Source organism: Endocarpon pusillum, assembly GCF_000464535.1.
Source record: "Endocarpon pusillum Z07020 unplaced genomic scaffold scaffold5138, whole genome shotgun sequence".
Taxonomy (NCBI): domain Eukaryota; kingdom Fungi; phylum Ascomycota; class Eurotiomycetes; order Verrucariales; family Verrucariaceae; genus Endocarpon; species Endocarpon pusillum.
This window is the reverse complement of record NW_006916485.1, coordinates 97,569-117,444: the sequence shown is the minus strand read 5'-3', so window position 1 is coordinate 117,444 and position 19,876 is coordinate 97,569. Positions and strand designations below refer to the sequence as shown.

Here is a 19,876-nt window from a genome sequence, read left to right as displayed (position 1 = left end):
GATGGCACTCCGATTGGTTTGTGATGATGTAGCTGGGTTGTGGGGTTTTGATTCGTGATCTTGCGATCCTCAGAAGCAGCAGTATAATGAGAGCAAATGAACTCCATCTCGGATATTCCAGCATCGCGCAGATATTAATCTTTCAGCTTTGCGAGTTTGATTGTGTCTCCCAGCACACAAAGGAGATCAAAGGAGGAATTGTTGAATGAAGGCGAGAAATCTAGAATGTGAAAGAAAAGTGCTTTGTTTGTTACAAAGAGGAAATGAATGGAAGAGGCAGAAGAGCACGTTGTATGGAAGAACTCTTTCATCTACATGCCTCTTCAGGCATTCCTGCATAGCTTGTCCTCTTCAGGGTAATAGTCACAGTCAGGGAAGGGGGAAAATGGGGGTATTCCATGGACTACCTGTCTGGTGAAATACTGCTTCCCCGTCTGACCTGTCAATTAGAACTTCCTGCACTAGGAGAAGCTCTACACGCCGGCGAGACATAGTCTTCATGTTAGACAAGAAAGCGGTCTCATAACATGGGCTCGGGAGCATTATTCGATGAGATTTTGGGATATACCAACGGTAGACAGGGTCAGGGAAATAACTATGCGCTGCTGTTAGACTCCATCCTATGCGATCTTGCTCATCCTCATACCTTTTTGCTGAAGAATGACCCCTTGGACGCCATACTGCCGCATGCGACAAAGAAGGTCAGTCCAGTCACCTTACCGTTTGCGAGTTAGAGGGGCCAGCAATCAAATGTTCTAACAGCAACATCTGAGCCGGTTGCCATGGGCGATGCATGGGCAGAATGAAGTCCAAGAGGAGCGCGGAGGGAGAGAGAGAGTCTTGAGGATCATTCTTGGAATTCAGTCGTCGTCAACTACTTAAGGAAATTCGTGAAGAAGGAGATGGGAAATACTAAATACTACGTGAAGGGCACCAGACTGACACCAAACCCAAAAAGGCTTAGACGGCATCACTCTGCAACAGACTGCGATCCTGTCCATCTCTTTCCATTTCAATGCACATCCAACCATTCCGCCATTACTTTGATGCGGAGCTTAACTAAATCATTCATCCTGTCATCTCGTAACCAGGCTGACTCCACTCCAAGCTGTTCTTCATCACAGTAGGATTAAGGGGATAGCATCATCTAAACTCGTTGGGATTTGTCGACACCAGACAATGAATTCATCCCAAAGCTTCTTAGCTCCGACCAATCCCCAGAAGTGGATGGCTGAGATAAACCATAAACTCCAGTGCTTCGGCGTCCCAGCCCAACTTTCCGCATCTCATCATTCGTCAATTGTGCACATCGTGCCCGGTCAATAGCGAAGCAGAAAGCTGTTTGGTATAACAGGGTTATATGGAGATGGGTTTTCATGATGATCAGGGGCGAGTGGCCGTTGCTCAGCCGACAGCGCTACAGATTGTCCCCCCATGCGAGAGAAAATGTAGCGGATGCGAGGACCAGAAGGTAGGACCCCTCGTAAGAACGATCTTGATGCTCTCAGATCCGCGAGTTCGAACTCGTTCACGCAAGCTTTTTTGCCAACAGTGCGTGGTCTGATGGTTATATGGGCCCCGAAAGCTGCAGCCATTCCTCGAGCGAAGTTGTGCATCAGTCGAGGCATCGAAAAGCGTCGTTCCTCGTGCATGATTCTTTTCCGGACTGCTTGTTGATCCATGTCATCTCTCTCCCTAGGACTGGCGAGGGAATCATCTGAATCGGGGTCTTTTGTGGCCACATCGATAGTGATGGTTCTGGAATCTGGGTATGGCGTATACAGGGGTGCCTGCTGTACACCGCCCCCCGCCTTTGAAGGTTCGAGAGGACTCCACAGTGCTTCGACGAGCTCACTATCCATCAGGAAACTGTCCCGCATTGAAATGATGTCCTCGATGGGCCTTGTCCTTTTCCCACACTTGTGGCATCGAGTGGAGGTGCACGAGGACACCATTCTCGACAAAATTGCAGTCAACACCTGTGGCTTTAGAGGGCTATGGACCAGCAGCGCTCTCGGTCTCCCTTTTTTTTCTCTCTGTGCTCTCCTTCCTTGGCTCTACCTAAATTCGTTGCTGGACTAGAGAATTTAGGCTTGCACGGAAGTGCAGATCTCTTAGGGAAGCGTTGTTCTTACGGGGATTACGGTCAGATTAGCGACGTATGTGGCAGCAGGACTCCAACGAGCTTTCTATATTAAGTCACGAGAGTAGGATCGTCAAGCGCTGGATGCCAGAAGCCCATGACGAACTTCCGGTCAACCATGGATACGGAGTGAAAAGCCCATCCCGCGTCGAGCCCATGCAACACAGCAAGGATGTCGATGCAATGTCGATGCAATGTCGATGCAATGTCAACCTCGGCTGGAATGCACGATTGTACTTGTACCCGTCATTGACAGAGTGACAGCGTATTATCTGTCGTCACTGCGACTTGACCCGGCCTCTGCTGTGCTGCGTAGGCCTGTTGACAGGTGCAGGTGCATATACCCCCGACTGCGCAGATAGGGCAGGTAAGGCGGTTGGAAGGGACTAAGATGCCAAGTATAATTATAATGACGGAGACCCGATCAGCTCAGTCGAACTCCGCTTCCGTAGCCTACAGCAAAGTCCATCAAAGTCCATCGGATGCCAGCCACATGCCTCTAGCGAAGAACCTTATCTCAACTCATGTGGCTATTCTTTGTCTGTCGCAAGGTCCCCTGCTGGCTGTCAGTTTACGCGTGCGCAGTAGGTGAACTAGGATATCCCATCCACGGTACGGACAACGGATTTCACCACAGCCCAGTCTCTCATCCTATCCCCCCTAGGCCCTGGCACCTAGGTGACAGTTTGTCAGCCTCATGCTGATCAGAATGATCTCGTCTGCTGCTCACCCGATAGGTGTCGTCAAGGGTGGCCGTGTAACCTTTGATGTGTAAGAGGCTCCGCCACTCGAGGTTAGTTTGACCTCTCATTCTTTTCTATCGTTGACATGCTCACGGGTTACGGGTCATTGCTGAGTCCCCACACGTTCCTTCGCAACATCTGTTACATTAACAACATCCGCGCCACTGATGGGGATAACGGTGTGCTGTAGAGTCCGGTCGCCTCTGACTGGACAATAGCAAGCCCGGCTGCTAATATGGTGGAAATTACCCATACAAAAGACGGAAGAAAAGGGACATGACGCCATGGAGATGGTCTACCAGGATTACGGTCTTCCCAGAACCGTTGCTAGCCCTAGTTTCGATAGTTCAAGTCTATTGTTGTTTGCCATATTCCAAGGCCATTGCTACATTCAGACGGAGACAAATCAACCGGACCTGACTCCCTATCTCCAGTGGGAAGCTTTGTGGGCTGCAAGTGGCGTCGAGCACCGCAGCTTCGCTTTACGAGCAACAAGTATTCCATATGTTTCATCCTTGATCGGCGATCCTGTACCCGTACCTAGCATCCGGGCGGACATATGTCGCCATACAAATCATACAATATATCTGGGTCATTAACCTTCTGAAGCTGGGTCATTTCCTTCAAGTAGAAGCTGTTATCTTTCCATTTCAGTTCCTTCCCTCTCATACCTAAACATTTGATGCTCGGTAATAGGGCATGGTTTCTATATCTTCACTCCTCTTCTGATCATTGAGCTTTCATCGTCTGCATGATCGCTATCACTAGTCACTCCTCACTGCCATAGATCGTGGTATCTTACCATCTTCGCCATGGAGGTCTATATCTTCGGAGATCAGACCGCGGACTGCCGCTCGTTTCTGGCAAAGGCTGTTGGACGGAAGGAAAACGTTCTGTTGAATGTGTTCCTTGAGAAGGCTGCTTTTGCAATTCGAGACGAGATCTCAAGACGCGCATATATTCAGAGCGACATCCCAAACTTCAGCACTGTACAAGAACTCGCCGAGCGATACTACAAAAGCGAGTCACCAGACACTGCAATCGAAAGCTCTTTGGTGTGTCTCGCTCAACTAATCCACTTTATCGGGTAAGTTCAGCCCGTTCCGAAAAGCCAGCCTGCGACTGCTGATGATTGGAAGATGTTTTGAAGAGCAGCCGCGAACATATATTCCGTCTTCTTTCTCTCGCCCTGATGCAAAGATTGTCGGTCTGTGTACAGGTTTAATTGCGGCAAGTGCTGTAGCTTCTGCTGATTCGCTCACCGCTCTTGTCCCACTTGCGGTAGAAGCAGTTCGTGTTGCCTTCCGAACCGGGGCTCATGTCGGCCGCGTTGCGCAACAGGTGGAGTGCGAGCCTGGTCGAAAATCGTGGTCAACTATTGTTGCTGCTGATGTGAAAGCAGTCGAAGCAGCACTTTCCGAGTTCCACGAAGAAAATGTTTGTCATACCTATTCCAAATGTGTCTCGGAAGCCTAATCTTTGCTGATCTCGGATTCTAGGGAATTTGCACATCCAATCGTTTATGGATCAGTGCGGCATCGGCAACGGCCGTGACCGTCAGTGGACCTCCATCAATCAAGCAAAGACTACTGGAGAGCTCGGATTTCTTCCAGAAGCACACCAAAGTCAATGCAACTGTTTATGCACCCTACCATGCCTCGCATTTGCACTCCCGAGCGGATATCGAGCGCATCATTCGACCACAGACTCGGGTGATCTTCAGCGCCGCCAGGGTTCTCTTCCCTGTTTGCTCTAGCGTGTCTGGCGAGCCAATCGAGACTGAAAATCCAATTGAGCTGTTGGAAGCTTGCTTGAGCGAGATCCTGCTTGAGCCCATACATTGGGACTTGGTCCTCAAGCATTGTGGCTCAACCACCGCTAGCGATGTTAAAGTGCATGCGATTGGACCGACCAATCTTTCCAGCAGCATGGTCTCAGCCTTGAAAGCATCCAACGCCCATGTTACATTAGAGGACCAATCTGCATGGCTCTCTACTTCCACCACTGGAACGAAGCGAAAGGGGGATGCCGACATTGCCATCATCGGTATGGCTGGAAGATTCCCTGATGCGGCCGATCATGAACTGTTCTGGCAATTGCTTGAGCAGGCACGTGATGTGCACAGGCCAGTACCTGCAGACAGATACCCGGTGGATTCTCATACCGATCCTACGGGCAAGACACGCAATACCTCGCACACCCCATATGGCAACTTTATCGAAAATCCAGGTTTGTTTGATGCCCGGTTTTTCAACATGTCACCAAGAGAAGCTGCTCAGACAGATCCGATGCAGCGGTTGATGCTTGTAACAGCATACGAAGCTATGGAAATGGGCGGCATGGTCATTGGACGCACACCCTCCACAAAGCGTGACCGCATCGGCACGTTCTACGGCCAGACCAGTGACGACTGGCGAGAAATCAACGCCGCGCAGGATGTCGATACATATTTCATCTCTGGTGGTGTCCGCGCTTTCGGTCCTGGACGCTTGAATTATTTTTTCAAGTTCAGCGGCCCCAGTTTCTCCGTCGATACAGCATGCTCTTCAAGCTTTGCTGCCCTCAATGTTGCTTGCAATTCGCTTCGAGCTGGCGAATGTGATACCGCGTTCTCAGGCGGTGCTAATGTACTTACCAACCCTGATATTTTTGCTGGGCTCAGTAGAGGCCATTTCTTGAGCAAAACTGGTTCCTGCAAAACCTTCGACAACAGCGCTGATGGTTACTGCCGTGGTGATGGTGTCGCAACAATCATCCTGAAAAGAATGGACGATGCAATTGCTGACAGAGATCCGATTCTTGGTGTCATCAAAGGCTTCGGCACCAACCACTCCGCCGATGCAGTCTCCATCACTCATCCTTGCGCCAAAGACCAAGCCTTCCTCTTCTCGAAAGTATTGGCAGAAGCACATGTGGACGCTCATGACGTCAATTATGTCGAAATGCACGGTACAGGTACGCAAGCTGGGGATGGTATTGAGATGGAGTCTGTCACTAGCGTCTTTGCTCCAAGGCACAGAAGACGCCGACCAGATCAACCACTATATCTGGGCGCGGTCAAGTCCAACATTGGACACGGTGAAGCAGTTTCTGGTGTTACTGCCCTTATCAAAGTCTTACAGATGCTGCGGAAAAGTGCAATTCCTCCCCATACAGGCATCAAAACCGAGCTCAACAAGACCTTTCCCACAGATCTCAAAGAGCGTAATGTTAACATTGCTCTCAAGCTCACACCTCTCATCCGACCTCCTGGTGGCAAACGAACCATCTTCATCAACAACTTCAGTGCCGCTGGTGGCAACACGGCAATTCTGTTGACAGACGGTCCAGAGGTGCCTGCACCATCAGCCGATCCCCGCTCCCAACACATCGTGACTGTCTCTGCAAAGTCACTTGCAGCATACAAGAAGACGATCCAAAAATTGCTCAACTTCGTCGAAGCAAATCCATCTGTTCATCTACCTAGCCTCTCATATACCACAACCGCGCGTCGACTACATTTCACATATCGTGCAGCTTTCTCAGTAGCTGACACTACCCAACTTATAAGCTCTTTGAAGACCCTTCAAAATGGCACACATAACCCTATCAGCATGAATGCTCCTCAAGTTGCGTTCGCATATACTGGCCAGGGTTCCCAATACACTGCCATGGGCAAGACACTCTACGAAACATCCAAGCAGTTCCGTGTTGACCTAGAGGAATTCAACGAAATTGCTATTCGTCTGGGACTACCGACCTTCCTACCGCTCATTGACGGGTCAATCGATGTCAAAGAGCTTCCTCCTACTACAGTTCAGCTCGGCATGACTTGTGTTCAGATGGCCTTGACAAGACTGTGGTCTGCATGGGGTGTCAAGCCAAGTGTTGTCATAGGTCACTCTCTAGGCGAGTATGCTGCTCTTCAAGCCGCAGGTGTCTTGTCTGTCTCGGACACGATCTATCTTGTCGGCAGGCGAGCTGCATTGCTCGAGGAGAAATGCACAGTTGGTACTCATGCCATGCTGGCCATCCGAGCGCCTGTTGCCGCCTTGCATGATGTTGTTGTTTCCAGCCGGGGCAAGATCGAAATTGCCTGCATCAACGGCATCTCAGATACCGTGTTATCAGGCACCGTCACCGATATCGACAACGTTGCCGAGACTCTGACGGCCGCCGGCCAAAAGTCCACAAAGCTTCGATTACCTTTCGCGTTCCACTCGTCGCAAGTTGAGGCGATTCTACCAGCATTCGAAAAACTTGCAAGTGCCGTCACCTTCCATGCACCAAACATCCCAGTCATCTCACCATTGATCAGTGACGTTGTCACGGAGCCAGGAACGTTCGATGCCGCCTATCTCGGCCGACATTGTCGAAAGACAGTCGATTTCGTTGGTGGTCTTTCCGCAGCCATGTCTCAGCAATTCATTAACAACGGTTCGATCTGGTTGGAGGTTGGTGCTCATCCGATCTGTGCGAGCATGATCAAAGCTACGTTAGGAGCTGCGACCCTTCCATCACTCCGCCGTGACGAGGATCCGTGGAAGATCATCTCAAACAGCGTGGTCGGACTCTACGCAGCTGGTATCCCAATTGAATTCAACGCATATCACTCAGGCTTTGATAGTTTAACTGTGCTTGACCTACCAACATACGGATTTGATGACAAGGTCTACTGGCTCCAATACGAAGGTGACTGGACCTTGACAAAGAACCATGCTCCTACGCCCGTTGCACAGAAGGCAATCACCGAAGCACCGAAGCCGAAAGCATACACCACTTCCGTCCAGACCATCCTATCTGAGAAGGTTGAAGGCAACAAGGCCGAGGTCGTTGCTGAGTCTGATCTCGCCGAACCGCAACTATTCCAAGTTGTGTCCGGTCATCTTATCAATGGCGCCGGCCTCTGCCCGTCTTCGCTCTATGCTGATATGGCGTTGACCATTGCTGACTATGCCTACAAGCTTCTCAAGCCAGGGAGCAAGGTGGACATGAACGTTGGCTCAATGGAATGTCCAACACCACTGAGATTGAAGAATATTACGAACCCAGAAAGCCAGGTGGTCCAGATCGAGACCAATGTGGATCTCACCCTTGGCAAGGCGGAATTCAAGATCTCCAGCAACGGTGGAAAGATACTGCACGGCAGGTGCCAGGTCATGTTCGAAGACGCGGCCACATGGACTGCGCAATGGCAACGAACTGCATTCTTACTTCAAGATCGACTGAGGATGCTCAAGTCGAAGATGGAGGAGGACGAAGCTGACAAAGTTGGCCGAAGGATGGCTTACAAGCTGTTCGCCAATACTGTCGATTACTCTGACAAGTTTCAGGGCATGAACGATGTCATCTTCGACGGACCTGAACGCGAAGCGACCAGTCACATCAAGTTTCGAGCTGGTCCTCAAGACGGTACTTTCATGCAAAGTCCCTTCTTCATTGATAGCGTTGCACATCTATCTGGCTTCATTGTAAACGCCGCCGCCGAATCGAAGAACAATGTTTACATCTCACACGGTTGGGAGAGCATGCGCTTCGCAGAGGCTTTTGACCACACCAAAGAGTACAACGCTTATGTCAAAATGCAGCCCGCAGGAGGCAAAATCCTTGCGGGAGACGTATACATCTTCAATGCAGAGAAGAAAATCATCGGCGTTGTTGGCGGCTTGAAGTTCCAATGCATACCAAGGTCTCTCCTAAATACTTTCCTTCCACCACCGGATGGCTCTGCCCCAGCTCGAGCAAGGCCCCAGCCCAAAGCTCCGGTAAAGAAGCCAACGGCCATTGAGATTCCGAAGATGACCAAGAAGGCATCCAAGCCTGCCAAAAACTCCAAGCCTACCAAGGCTGTCGCTTCTGGTGTGCTGGGTAAAGCGTTCGACATCATTATTGCTGAACTCAATGTTGAGGCCTCGGAGCTGGCAGATGCAATTCAGTGGGCTGATCTTGGCGTGGACAGCTTGATGGCTCTGACCATTTCTGGTCGTTTCCGCGAAGAGTTGGATATCGAGCTGTCAAGCACGCTCTTTACCGACTTCACCTCTGTTGGAGAATTGAGGGCTCACTTCTCATCCACTTTGGGTGGTGAAAGTGTTCCATCGTCCAGCAGCTCTACGGCAGATGAATCCGATTACTCTGACAGCGACGACGCCAATGAGTCTGGCATCACAACACCCGACTCAGCAGACTTCGACCTCAAGGAGCTGAAGTCTTCCAATGCTCCTGCTCCTGCCCCAGCCGTAGCGGGGACGGAAAGTGAAGACGATGACCTCATTGCCACCATCCGGTCGACCATTGCGGATGAAATGGACATTGACATTGAAGAAATCACCGAAACCACCGACCTCAGCACCCTAGGGATGGACTCTCTGATGTCGCTCCAAGTTCTAGGCAGCCTTCGCGAGAAAGCTGACATTGAACTCGAATCCACAATCCTTGCCGATAATCCTTCATTAGGCCACCTTCGCAAAGCTTTGGGACTCCATAAACCTGCGGTAGCACCGCCCTTAGCCTCCAAATCCGAAGTCCAACAACCTGCTCTCGTCCGTGCTGACTTGTCAGAAGTTACCGTCACCAAAAAGATGCCACCGGCGACCTCGGTTCTGCTCCAAGGCAACGTCAAAACCGCAACCCGTAACCTCTTCCTCTTCCCCGACGGTTCCGGCTCCGCCACTTCCTACGCCGGCATCCCCAAAGTGGACTCCAGCAACCTCGCCATCTTCGGCCTGAACTGCCCCTTCATGAAGGATCCCACCTCCTACACCTGCGGCATTGAAGGCGTCTCTAAACTCTTCTTGGAAGAAGTCCTGCGCCGCCAACCCACAGGGCCTTACACCCTTGGAGGTTGGTCAGCCGGTGGCGTTGTCGCCTACGAAGTCACTCGCCAACTCGACGACATGAATAAGGCTAATCCAGCTGGGAAATACTACGTCGATCAGCTTATATTGATTGACTCGCCCTGCCCAGTGGCCCTTGAACCCCTTCCCGCCCGCCTGCATCATTTCTTCGACGAGATAGGCCTCCTCTCCACCGGTACTGGCAAGGCCCCCGGTTGGCTACTCCCCCACTTTGAGTACTCCATCAAAGCCCTGACCGCCTATAAGCCCGAAGCCAGGTCCAAAAATGGCTTCAAGTCCCCACCGGTATTCTTCATCTGGGCAACTGAGGGCGTTTGCGGCAAGCCCGGCGACCCAAGACCACCACAACAGGATGACGATCCCAAGAGCATGAAGTTCTTGCTGGATAATCGGACGGATTTCGGTCCGAATGGATGGGAGAAGCTGCTGGACGTGGAAGGGGGAAAGGCAAGGATCGTCAAGATTGAGGGGAATCATTTTACCATGATGAGGCAGCCTGTGGTGAGCTCTATCCTCTCGCGCGTGTGATGGTCATGATGCTAATGCTCAACTATAGGTCAATAAGCTCGCTGATTATTTCAGGGAAGCGTTATCTCTCTAGTGGTGTGTCTTAGCAGCTGAACTAGATCGAGGGGCAAATAGCATCGGAGGTAGCTGCACAGATGCAGCAGAAAGAGTGACATCTGGGGAAGAACTTGTCAGGAGAACACCAGTTTGTGATAAGGATGGGGTAAGGACCTAGCCGGTAGATTGTCATGCGCTATGGTTGTTGTACGTTCTTGATCTGGTTCATCATGATCACGATCATTCATGTTTCCTATCTTATCTATCTATCTACCTGTTTATGGCATCGCTCCGGGTTAAAGAACGGATACGGCGTTTTGCTGGGTTTGGGTTTGGGTTTTGGAATGGGAGTTTTATGATCTGCAAGTTGATATAGTTGACCTTTTACAAGATTACAACCGCTTTATGATTTATTCCTTCTTTGGTGAAGATCTCTCTTCTTCCATTTTTCTACTACACTATTGGTATGAGATAACTCAGTTACCAAACAGTTGATGTGGAATATGTAGCACTTCCCCCCGGGTTACACCGAATTCCTTCAGGAATACATTCCCTCTGCATCAGAAGCATGCTTACATCTGGGATGCCGTATGTCTTACATATAGAGGATCCCATGCCAGCAAAGGTAAACCTTAGTGAAATTCCCTCATCCCCTCAAATAGAGGATTATGTCTTACATATAGAGGATCCCATGCCAGCAAGGTAGACCTTAGTGAAAATCCCTCATCCCCTCAAATAAACCAGCTGTAGACACAAGTCCCGGCTGACCATGGCTAGCCACTCGCCTGAACGACCTGAAATAGGATCGCCGTGTGGGCACACTCGTTCAGCCTGGGTTGTTGACCTGGAGGATTGGGCGATCCGAGGGTTTTCAGATCTAATTCAAGTTTCTCAGCGCCGAAAATGCCAAGACTTGCACATACGTAGTACGTATGTGACGTATCCGGGGGAGAGGAGGGGGGAGGCGGGGCGGTGAGTGGCTTGCTGCAACCCCACGGCCGAAAGGATCTCGAGAGGAAGAGAGAGAGAGATCCTAAGATACAAGAAGGGATCTCATGTGATGTGATGGCCTCAAATGTGCAGACCGCCTGAGAGTGAGTTTAGCGTTCTTCGTTCTTGCTGAGGCTGAAGAAACGACCTTGGGACTGACTAACTAACTAACTAGTAGTACGGAGTCGCTGCACTAAAAGTGAGGAAAACTACGCTAGTATTAAGGCTCTACCACCATGGCTAGGGCTCAACTAGCCTGAGATAGTGTTTGATGGTGCCGGTACTTCTGGCCTAAAAGAAAGCCTCGAGAAGCCATGGATTAAATACTCTCTAGGCCTTCTCTTTAGATCATTGCCACTGATGCTGTGGCGCCCCTTAGTGTGGAGGCCCATCTAAAGCACAGCCCTATAGATTATCCGGCGTATATCTTAGGCTAGAGGGCCTAGCTTTACATTTAACCTGCTAGCTCTTATCTTGATAATAGCGTAGTTTGGACTACTTTTGGTGTACAACTTCGTACAAGTTTTCTGCGTTAGTACTGTAAGTGCTAAACTACGTAGGTAGAGGTAGATGTGATCACTCTCGTCTGCTGCTTACCTGTCCTAGGCGGTAGCTAGCTTAGCGTTATAGGCACCTCCCCCACATACCGAAGGGTGACTTTGCTCCGGTGGTTTTGTGTCTGGGGGAAAGGGATGGTCAAGCGCAAAATTAGTACGGGGTAGTTATCCTGCAAACGCCATTGATGGCTGCCTGCTAACTTACAGTAACCAACTAGTTAGGTGCTTTAGGATGTGTGAAAAGTTTCAAGGCAGGCAACAGTTGAAGGAAAATCAATCACTCCGCAGCCGGGGCCGGGAGAGGAAAACGAGCCATGAGAATCTACCTCTCTCATATTTCATGCCTAGCTCCTTGCCATGAATATCTAGAGTGAGCTCGGTTGGGCACGGTCAGGCACTTTTTGTGGCGCTTGAGGACCCAGCGAGGCGGGTGAACAGACTTACAGTCTCGGGATCATACAGACACACACCTCTTATGATGACATCTTGGGTCTCTCTTTCTTCCAGTGACTAGGTGTATTGTGGGTGATCATTTGGTGTCTATTTTTCAGCGCAGACATATTGGCCCAACAAAAGTGGCCATTTCTGAATTCTGACTTACTGATTGGTAGTTGAGGAGTGGACTCCTTACCGAACAGGTGAACGTGCAGGTATTAGGATGTAGTACTTCCTTCACTCATACTTCGACAAGTACTGCGTCTACCCTTTCAACGCTCGGAGCGTACCGGAAGAGGGGCCACTGCAGCGCTCATGATTTACCACGTCCCCCCTTTGAAACCTCGACCTAAAGGGGATTGGGGCTCTCTCTCGTTCGCTGAGCCACAGTACCGCATTGGTACCCCGACCAAGGTCGGGTGCTTTATCGTGAAGTCCCTGTGGCGAGGGGGGTCTCACTGGATGCTTGATTGCTTAAAGAATGAAGAAAACATGCGTGTTTATACAGGTGGGATGTCCATGAAAGGCGGGAGATAGGAGACTTCTTAATTGCTTCTATCTGCTCTGGCCTGGCATCATGACTTACAAATGCAGTCGAAGTGACTTCAACGTGTGCCTGCATGGTCAGGCATCAAGTCTCTCTCTGAGGTAGTCGATGCTGTCAGTAGACCTCATTGAAACTGGGTTTTTTGGGTCTGCTTTTCGCTAAGGGGCGAGCGATGACTTCACACCCAATGGCAAAAGTGATTTTGTTGTCATAAGCGGGTATCGATCACATGAAGTCGGGGTTTACGGCATCCAGTGCTCGCATTTAAGTCGCCTTCTCGCAATGTCGGGACTTTTGTCAGGTCACCTACCTCCAAGTACACATGTGAGCTGAATAAATATGTACACGTCATTTGCTTTCTGGCATGTGGTGAAGAAGCAGTTCTGTCATTCATCTTGAATACGAAGGTTTTGCTGTGTGGTCAGAGCCCGACTATCGCACACAGCCGGGGTTGGAGCGATTGATTTTTGAAAGCAGTAGGTAGCCGTGCATCCGTACTGACATATCAGAGACGGTTTGGTTGCTGCGTCAGCAGGACTTGTCCTCTCAGGCCTTGTGAAGGCAAACGAAAACGACGAGAAAACAGATGGATGAGGCCGGCTAAAGGCTGCTGGGGGTTAGCGAGTATAGCTGCATTACTCTACCTTGTCCAATATCCCCGGTTTTGAGTACGAATACGTGGTGTATCCAAATGTAATGTGATACTGAATGACTTCGATTTGTGATGCAATTGTGTCAGGTGGTGTAGGAGGACGGAAGACCCGACTGCTTGGGACACAACTGGGTTGTCAAAAAATCACGATGCGATCCAGCTATCATCTGAAGATGCGACCAGGACAATCGGCAACCCCCAAATCCGCGATAATGGTCTTGGGCCAGCTGTTATTGCATTTTACATCTGACATTCAGATTTGACGGGTCCTGGCAGCAATCGCAAGCCAAAAGGATCACAAGGAAGAGGTTTCACAGACCAGGTAACTATGCTGTTGTGATTCTCTTAAAGTAGAGTGAGTGAAAACAGACAACCATTTCGCCGTGATATGAGGTCTCTATTACAAATGGTGATGATACGAGTCGGGACCACGCATCCACTTCTGTCACCCCAGGTTATCGTTTTAGGACTTCATCATCGCCTTATATGCTGTGTAGCATGCCAGCGATGTATGAAGTCTTATCCTTGCACCGGCTGGTTCCATTCGAGGATGATGCTTGCTCTTCTGTCATCCTTGGATGAGCATGCATGTTTGAGCGGCCGGACATCGCTTTTGAAGAACTGCGAATTTCGAAGTCGCCTTGTACGAGTTATGTGCAGGATCATCTCATCATCTTGTGCTGGCAAGATCTCTTGATTTTCGCACAAGACGACTTGGGAGCGTCCTTGTCTAGAGACTAGGCCCGCAGCCAGGTAACCCAGGAAGTTCATTCACCATGACCTCTCACCGAAGTAGGTCCTGGGCAGATTTTGCGGACCCCTCGAAACAAATACTGTTCCACATATTTTCAAAGGCATGCCTGACTGTGCTGAAAGCATCTTCACGTGCTCTATTGGTTATCTTCGTCGATTGCAGAGCGGGGGCTAATCGCCTGCGAGCATGTCGACTCCTAAAGCTACTGTCAGCCGATTAAGAGATAGCTCTTACGACCCTGCTTGCTTTCTGGTTGTCCTACCCCTTGGTTCGGAGAAATTTCCCAAATGGTGCAGCGAACACGGATGTCGCTTATGGGGGCTGCTTGGGGGTTTGATGTTTGGAGCGAATGAAAGCTATACACAAGCATACCACGAATAAGTTGTGGGCTGCTTGCAGGTATTGTTCATGGTCAAGACTCGCTTGCTACGATTGAGCCGGTTTGCGAGGCTGTGTGGGTCCTCAAGATGGATGGCTGGCCAGAGCATTCACAGTGTAACATTAATGGACAAAAGCAAATCAGGGTCAACCCGTGATCGCGAACACCTGCTGGTATTCCAAGCCAAGGAGAAATGTAGCAGTGATTTCAAGGACACAAGCCTGTGTAACTCCTTCCTGAGCAGGCAAACTTTATTTCAATTCGCCCTGATTTGTTGAGATTTGGACGAAGATGTACTTATCATGCTGCCCAAAAGACGCAATCCACCCTTGGCAATAGGAAGCCTCATGCCAGTGATTTTATGTCAACCACCATCACTTGAGAGAGTATAATACTGGCAACGTTTGTCGTCGGCCTACATCCAGGGTGCATAGGTTATCGTGTCTCAGATGTGGTGCTAAGGCGGTAGCCTCTCCATGGAAACCGTGAAATCTAACTTAGTCGACGGTAACTAGCGCTTGCAAGCCAGGCACAGTGCTAACAGACCTGTTTCTGACTGTTCTTACCATTCAGCCAGATGTCCGGGCATTGCCACCACCTTTGCTTCATAGGTGGACGACGCAGCAGACGTTGGAAATCCCGTTTTTCGATTATAGATGTGCCATAAGCGAGAACCAAGAGAATGGAAGATGGCACGTTTTAGGGGGGCCATGTACGTAGTGAGCACCTCTACGCCCTGTAAGTGGCGTCCCAAGGTCCTCAAGAGAGTTCCCCATGGAGATAATGGTGCTTCACAAAATATCGCCACTTAACTTAGAACAGTCTAGTGACCAGCTATTGATAGGTGTTAATGCAATTGTTGTCCCTTTACTACGTAAGTATGGTGGACTATCATTTAATTGACGCCGCATCCAAACAAAAGTGGGTTTATGAGATTCAACATTGCGATGTAATCCCACTCAAACAGCCAAATAGCACTTCTATCATGAGATTATCACTGTGACAATGTTACAGCGGCTTCTTGTAATTCATATTTACAATAGTCTCCTAGAACCTTGTTTGTGTACCCTCCTAGAGGGCACCCTTGGACATCTTTAGAGCATCTTCCGCCCCGTACTAAAGTTCCTTAAAAAGTCCGCCTTGAAGGGAACGGTTCAGCGGAGGACCTCATCTGGATTCAGATTTCCGAGAGCCCTTCACGCATGCAACATTACACTCCAAGCGGAACTATAGCTCCACTAAACTCAATCTGAAATCACCATAGGGCATCTCTATTATCACGCTACGGGTTCGTGTATGAGAATTACAACTGCGTGACAGTTGGGATTCTATCTCTCGCCGTTATGGACGTTTATTGGCGGGAGAGATAAGCACAATAAGTGAATTCTGCTGCTGATCACTTCACCATTCTTACCTGAGATTAGTCCAGATTGTACCAACTTAATCCTTCTCGCTTAATTGTGGGTGGGCCGCCTTCGCCTCTCTTATGCTGAGGGCCCCGACCAGGGAGTTGTTAGCGAAAGCAAGCAAGGGTCATAATCCTAAAAACCATTTGCGAAGCTCTCCTGGCCTCACGTATGCCTGATCTACGTCTGGGGTCTTCATACGCTGATACCAACAACAGCTATCTCTAAGGGCTCCTTCATGCAGGGCCTTCGTATCAATCTTGGAAACCTCCAGACCCTCTCTTGATGATAATATCTGGAATTCTCAACGTTCTGTCTGCAACGAACCCATAGGTCATTGCACCTCTTGTCGGCCGAAGGATGAGCCGCCTGATTTAACGTGATATGTGAAGCTGCTTGTATGCAAAACATGAAGTGTGGACGAAGGGTAAACCAACCTCGATCAATGTCCAACCTTTTAGTGCATAGATGCCTTTCTTGGTGCTAGACCGGCCTAGGTGACAGGGCCTACCCACCGAAGTTCCCAGATCTTACCCTGCTTTGTAAAAGATAACTAAAAGCGCCCGAAGTTGCAAAACTTGACTGAAATTTTGGAGCTGATTTGTTACTTGCAAATCTGCGCAGGGCTGGGTTGGCTCGTACTGTCTCATTGTTAGATCGTGACCAGCAGGCGATGTTCAAGAGGTATGTTGGCTCCTCGGCATCAGCCTTTGGCCAGGGGGAACAATGCTAGATGGCGGATGGAAAGCATTGGCTACCAAACGTGGCCCGCAGCGGACGAGAAAACGTGAACATATGGTAGTATGTTGGTCTGTTGAAAACGCTATGCCAAATCCACGATTATTACCGAAGCAGTGGTACAGGTCCAATGTTCCCGACACAATGTCATGTTCAGTAGAGCTTCTGAGGCTCCCCCAGCGCTAGGGAGGTGCCGTGGTTGTACTGTTGGTCCCGCGGTTGACGGCACGGGGAAAATTCAGTCTGGGTCTGGTGTCTAGTCCATCCTTGCTAATGTTGTCTAAATACGACTATTTTTGTACTGTTGGACATACGGCAGAGCTCCGGTCTTCAACGGACATCGCTTTCGTTGCGGATAGGAAAGTGTCTTCACGGGCTGCTGAGAGGAAGTTCTGCGCAGTCAAGCGCAATGATATCGCTGGCTCCGGATCGTACCGTTTGCACACCATCTCGGAGATGGGTGTTCAGACGAGTCAAGGAATCTTGTAGACTGGGACAATCGTGAAGGTGTGCATCCCTTGCGTGCGGCCACTAAGCACAAGACTTATCCACGTTGGAAACACCCTGCTGTGCCATCCATGTAATCAAGCTTCGCCATAGTCGAATCAAGCCCCTGGGTCTGTTGGATTGGCGGGATAGACCCCACTGCCAGGCGTTTCAGGAATCGCGCCACCCAACCATTCCGAAAGGCCTCGTACATGGCCCAAGAGTAGTCAGCGCGAGATTGGTGTGCTTCGGACAACAGGATGGTGATGGGTGTGGTACCTGGCGGGAGGCTTCCTTGGGAGACGAATATACGCTGGCAACCTGTATTACTCTTGCTCCTTCCGATGACCGTGTGGCACAAGGACTTCGCAAATTGGATCAATCCAGAGAGAAGTCGCCAAGGTGTACGCGGCCTTCTGCGCTCAAATGCTCTCCGTCTGAGCAAAGGTTTGGTAGTACACAATTGTGAAAATCGACACAGGGAGGCTACCCTCTGCAACAGTTGTGCCGTGTAAACCTTGTAGCCTTCACTGGCGGCAGTGATGGCTTCATTGAGGACATGGTTGCATAGTGGGGAGAGGGCCCTTGACGTACGCGTAGCTATGGGTAGAAATACCATCCTGAATGGAGTTAATACTGTAAGGCAGCCAGAGTTATGGGTAGAAATGCCATCCTAAATGGAGTTAGTGCTGTATGGCTGCCAGAATTAGAAGACAACGACTCTACAGAGCTGCTCAAGAATGGCTTGGTAGTCTTCAATAAGAGCATCATGAGTTGGTGCGATATTTGAACAATACTAAAATGTTGCAACTAAGGCTTCCATAGTACATCCGGCTGTGTTTCCACACCTGAAACCCCAGCCGCGCGCATCTCAGGCTGCATCTCAGGCTGCATCTGCAGGTACTTCGGCGGTGGAAATTTCTCCTGTAGGGCCAAAGCTGTCAGATGGACCCTGTGTAGGAGCAATGGACAACGTGCTTTGGGGCCATGATGCTCGCTGCACAGGCGCATAGGAACATTCCTTCAGCCATCATCTGCTTGACACGGCCACATAGTACGGTGTTTTCGTCCAGTGCTGTTCCGGGAGTCCGGGTAGTGTGGTTGTCGTAAAGTGGGGTGGAAGGGACAACGATAACGTACCGGGTTGTCCGACAGAAGCATCCTTCCAAGGAGGATTGCTGTAAGTTAGTGTTCAGTTGCTGGTACGATCCGATACGAACCAACAACTTGCCGATACGTAGTAATTGCTTTGATTAAATTGTCTATACTCGTCTTATTTATTCTAACTGCATTGAGGTTTTTAGAATCTGAAGCCACATTTTCGCATCTCACTTGGGATAGTGCGTACTCCTAACCAGCCCTGGGCGCCCAAAAAGCTAGGGGCGGCTAGTGATGCTAGCAGCAGAACAAGTGCTGTGAATGGGGCTGACTAACTATGCTGCTTCCGGAGAACCAGTCAAGCCCCCCAGACGCCTTAGTAGTAAAGCCCCAGGCCTGTGCAACTTGCCCACCCCCCCCAAGCAGAAGCAGGAGGCATGCTCTTCGTGTAGATCAATGTACCTAAGTTGCCACTGTCACACCAAAAACCCACTAAGTAACAGAGTACCATACATCGTTCATCAAAGCCTGACCGTTTCTGCTGGTGATACGTCAGTTTGTGCTGTTGCTCAGCAGCTTCTGACATTCACATTGACCAGATTCATGACAACATCAGAGTGGCAGACCATCATTTTTGCATGACCATATCAGCCGGCTAGTTTCAATTCCAGACCTCTTAGGGTCATCGATTCTGCAAGTATCGATACGCTCTAGATTCACCTTTCCCGCCGGTTCCGTAGGTATCGATACTTTCCGAATATACTCTAATCTGTACATGTGCAGAGGCTTACCTTTCATTTCTGAGACCTGACGACAATACCGGGAAAAATTGATCAATGGTGCTGATGTCAGGATTGCGAGCCGCTTCAACCGCTTGAGCAGAAAATGCGCCACGTATATGTAAGGCAGCCCAACACTTTCTCAGCACTATCTGCCACGCTGCAATAAACCCTATGCAGTCCATGCATGTATCCTAACTTCCATGCTCATCGACTGCTGATGTCATGAGTATTAATATTTTCCGGGTGCTGACTCTAGGCATGAGTACGCTTTCATATTAGTGTTGTACTGCGTCGACATCCCGGGTTGCCAGATTAAATAGAGGTTGACGTCTGACGCTGTGCAACGTCGGAGATCAAAGGGTGCATGTCATGCAGCTACCATGGGCTAACGAGAGCCCAGGGTCAAAATTGTGTGGATAAGACCTGATATCCTTGACCGTTGTCAACAAGCTGACTCGAATATCCGTATGCCACCCAGAACTTGTCCTGCAAGATCTCAAACTCTCTTTGGCAGCCGTCTGCACAGGGCTTCCGACTGCTTGGTTCGATTATCTTTGAACCAGGCTTAGGCTTCCTGCACCCTGGATAGGGAGGCCTGCACATGTGAACATTATAGGCTCATCTGACCGGTTTCGTTGCAAGCGAGATTCAATCCCTGGTAGCACGCTGCTGCGCACCTAAGACCTGTCCTATGCACCTCTATTCGCGATCCATCCCATCCATCAGTACGAGAATTGCCAAAAAATCTATGACTCCTAGAGGATCT

The 19,876-nt window shown here is 49.8% G+C and overlaps 1 protein-coding gene across 1 annotated transcript; it reads left to right on the top strand.

Moving 5' to 3' along the window:
• Positions 1-3,698: 3,698 nt before the first annotated feature.
• Positions 3,699-10,250, top strand: EPUS_03548 (uncharacterized protein; the record flags this gene model as incomplete). The annotated part of the gene is made up of 3 exons (XM_007806139.1): positions 3,699-3,973; positions 4,026-4,323; positions 4,386-10,250. 3 exons carry the CDS (start codon positions 3,699-3,701, stop codon positions 10,248-10,250), a joined length of 6,438 nt encoding a protein of 2,145 aa, XP_007804330.1.
• Between the last annotated feature and the right edge of the window lie 9,626 nt (positions 10,251-19,876).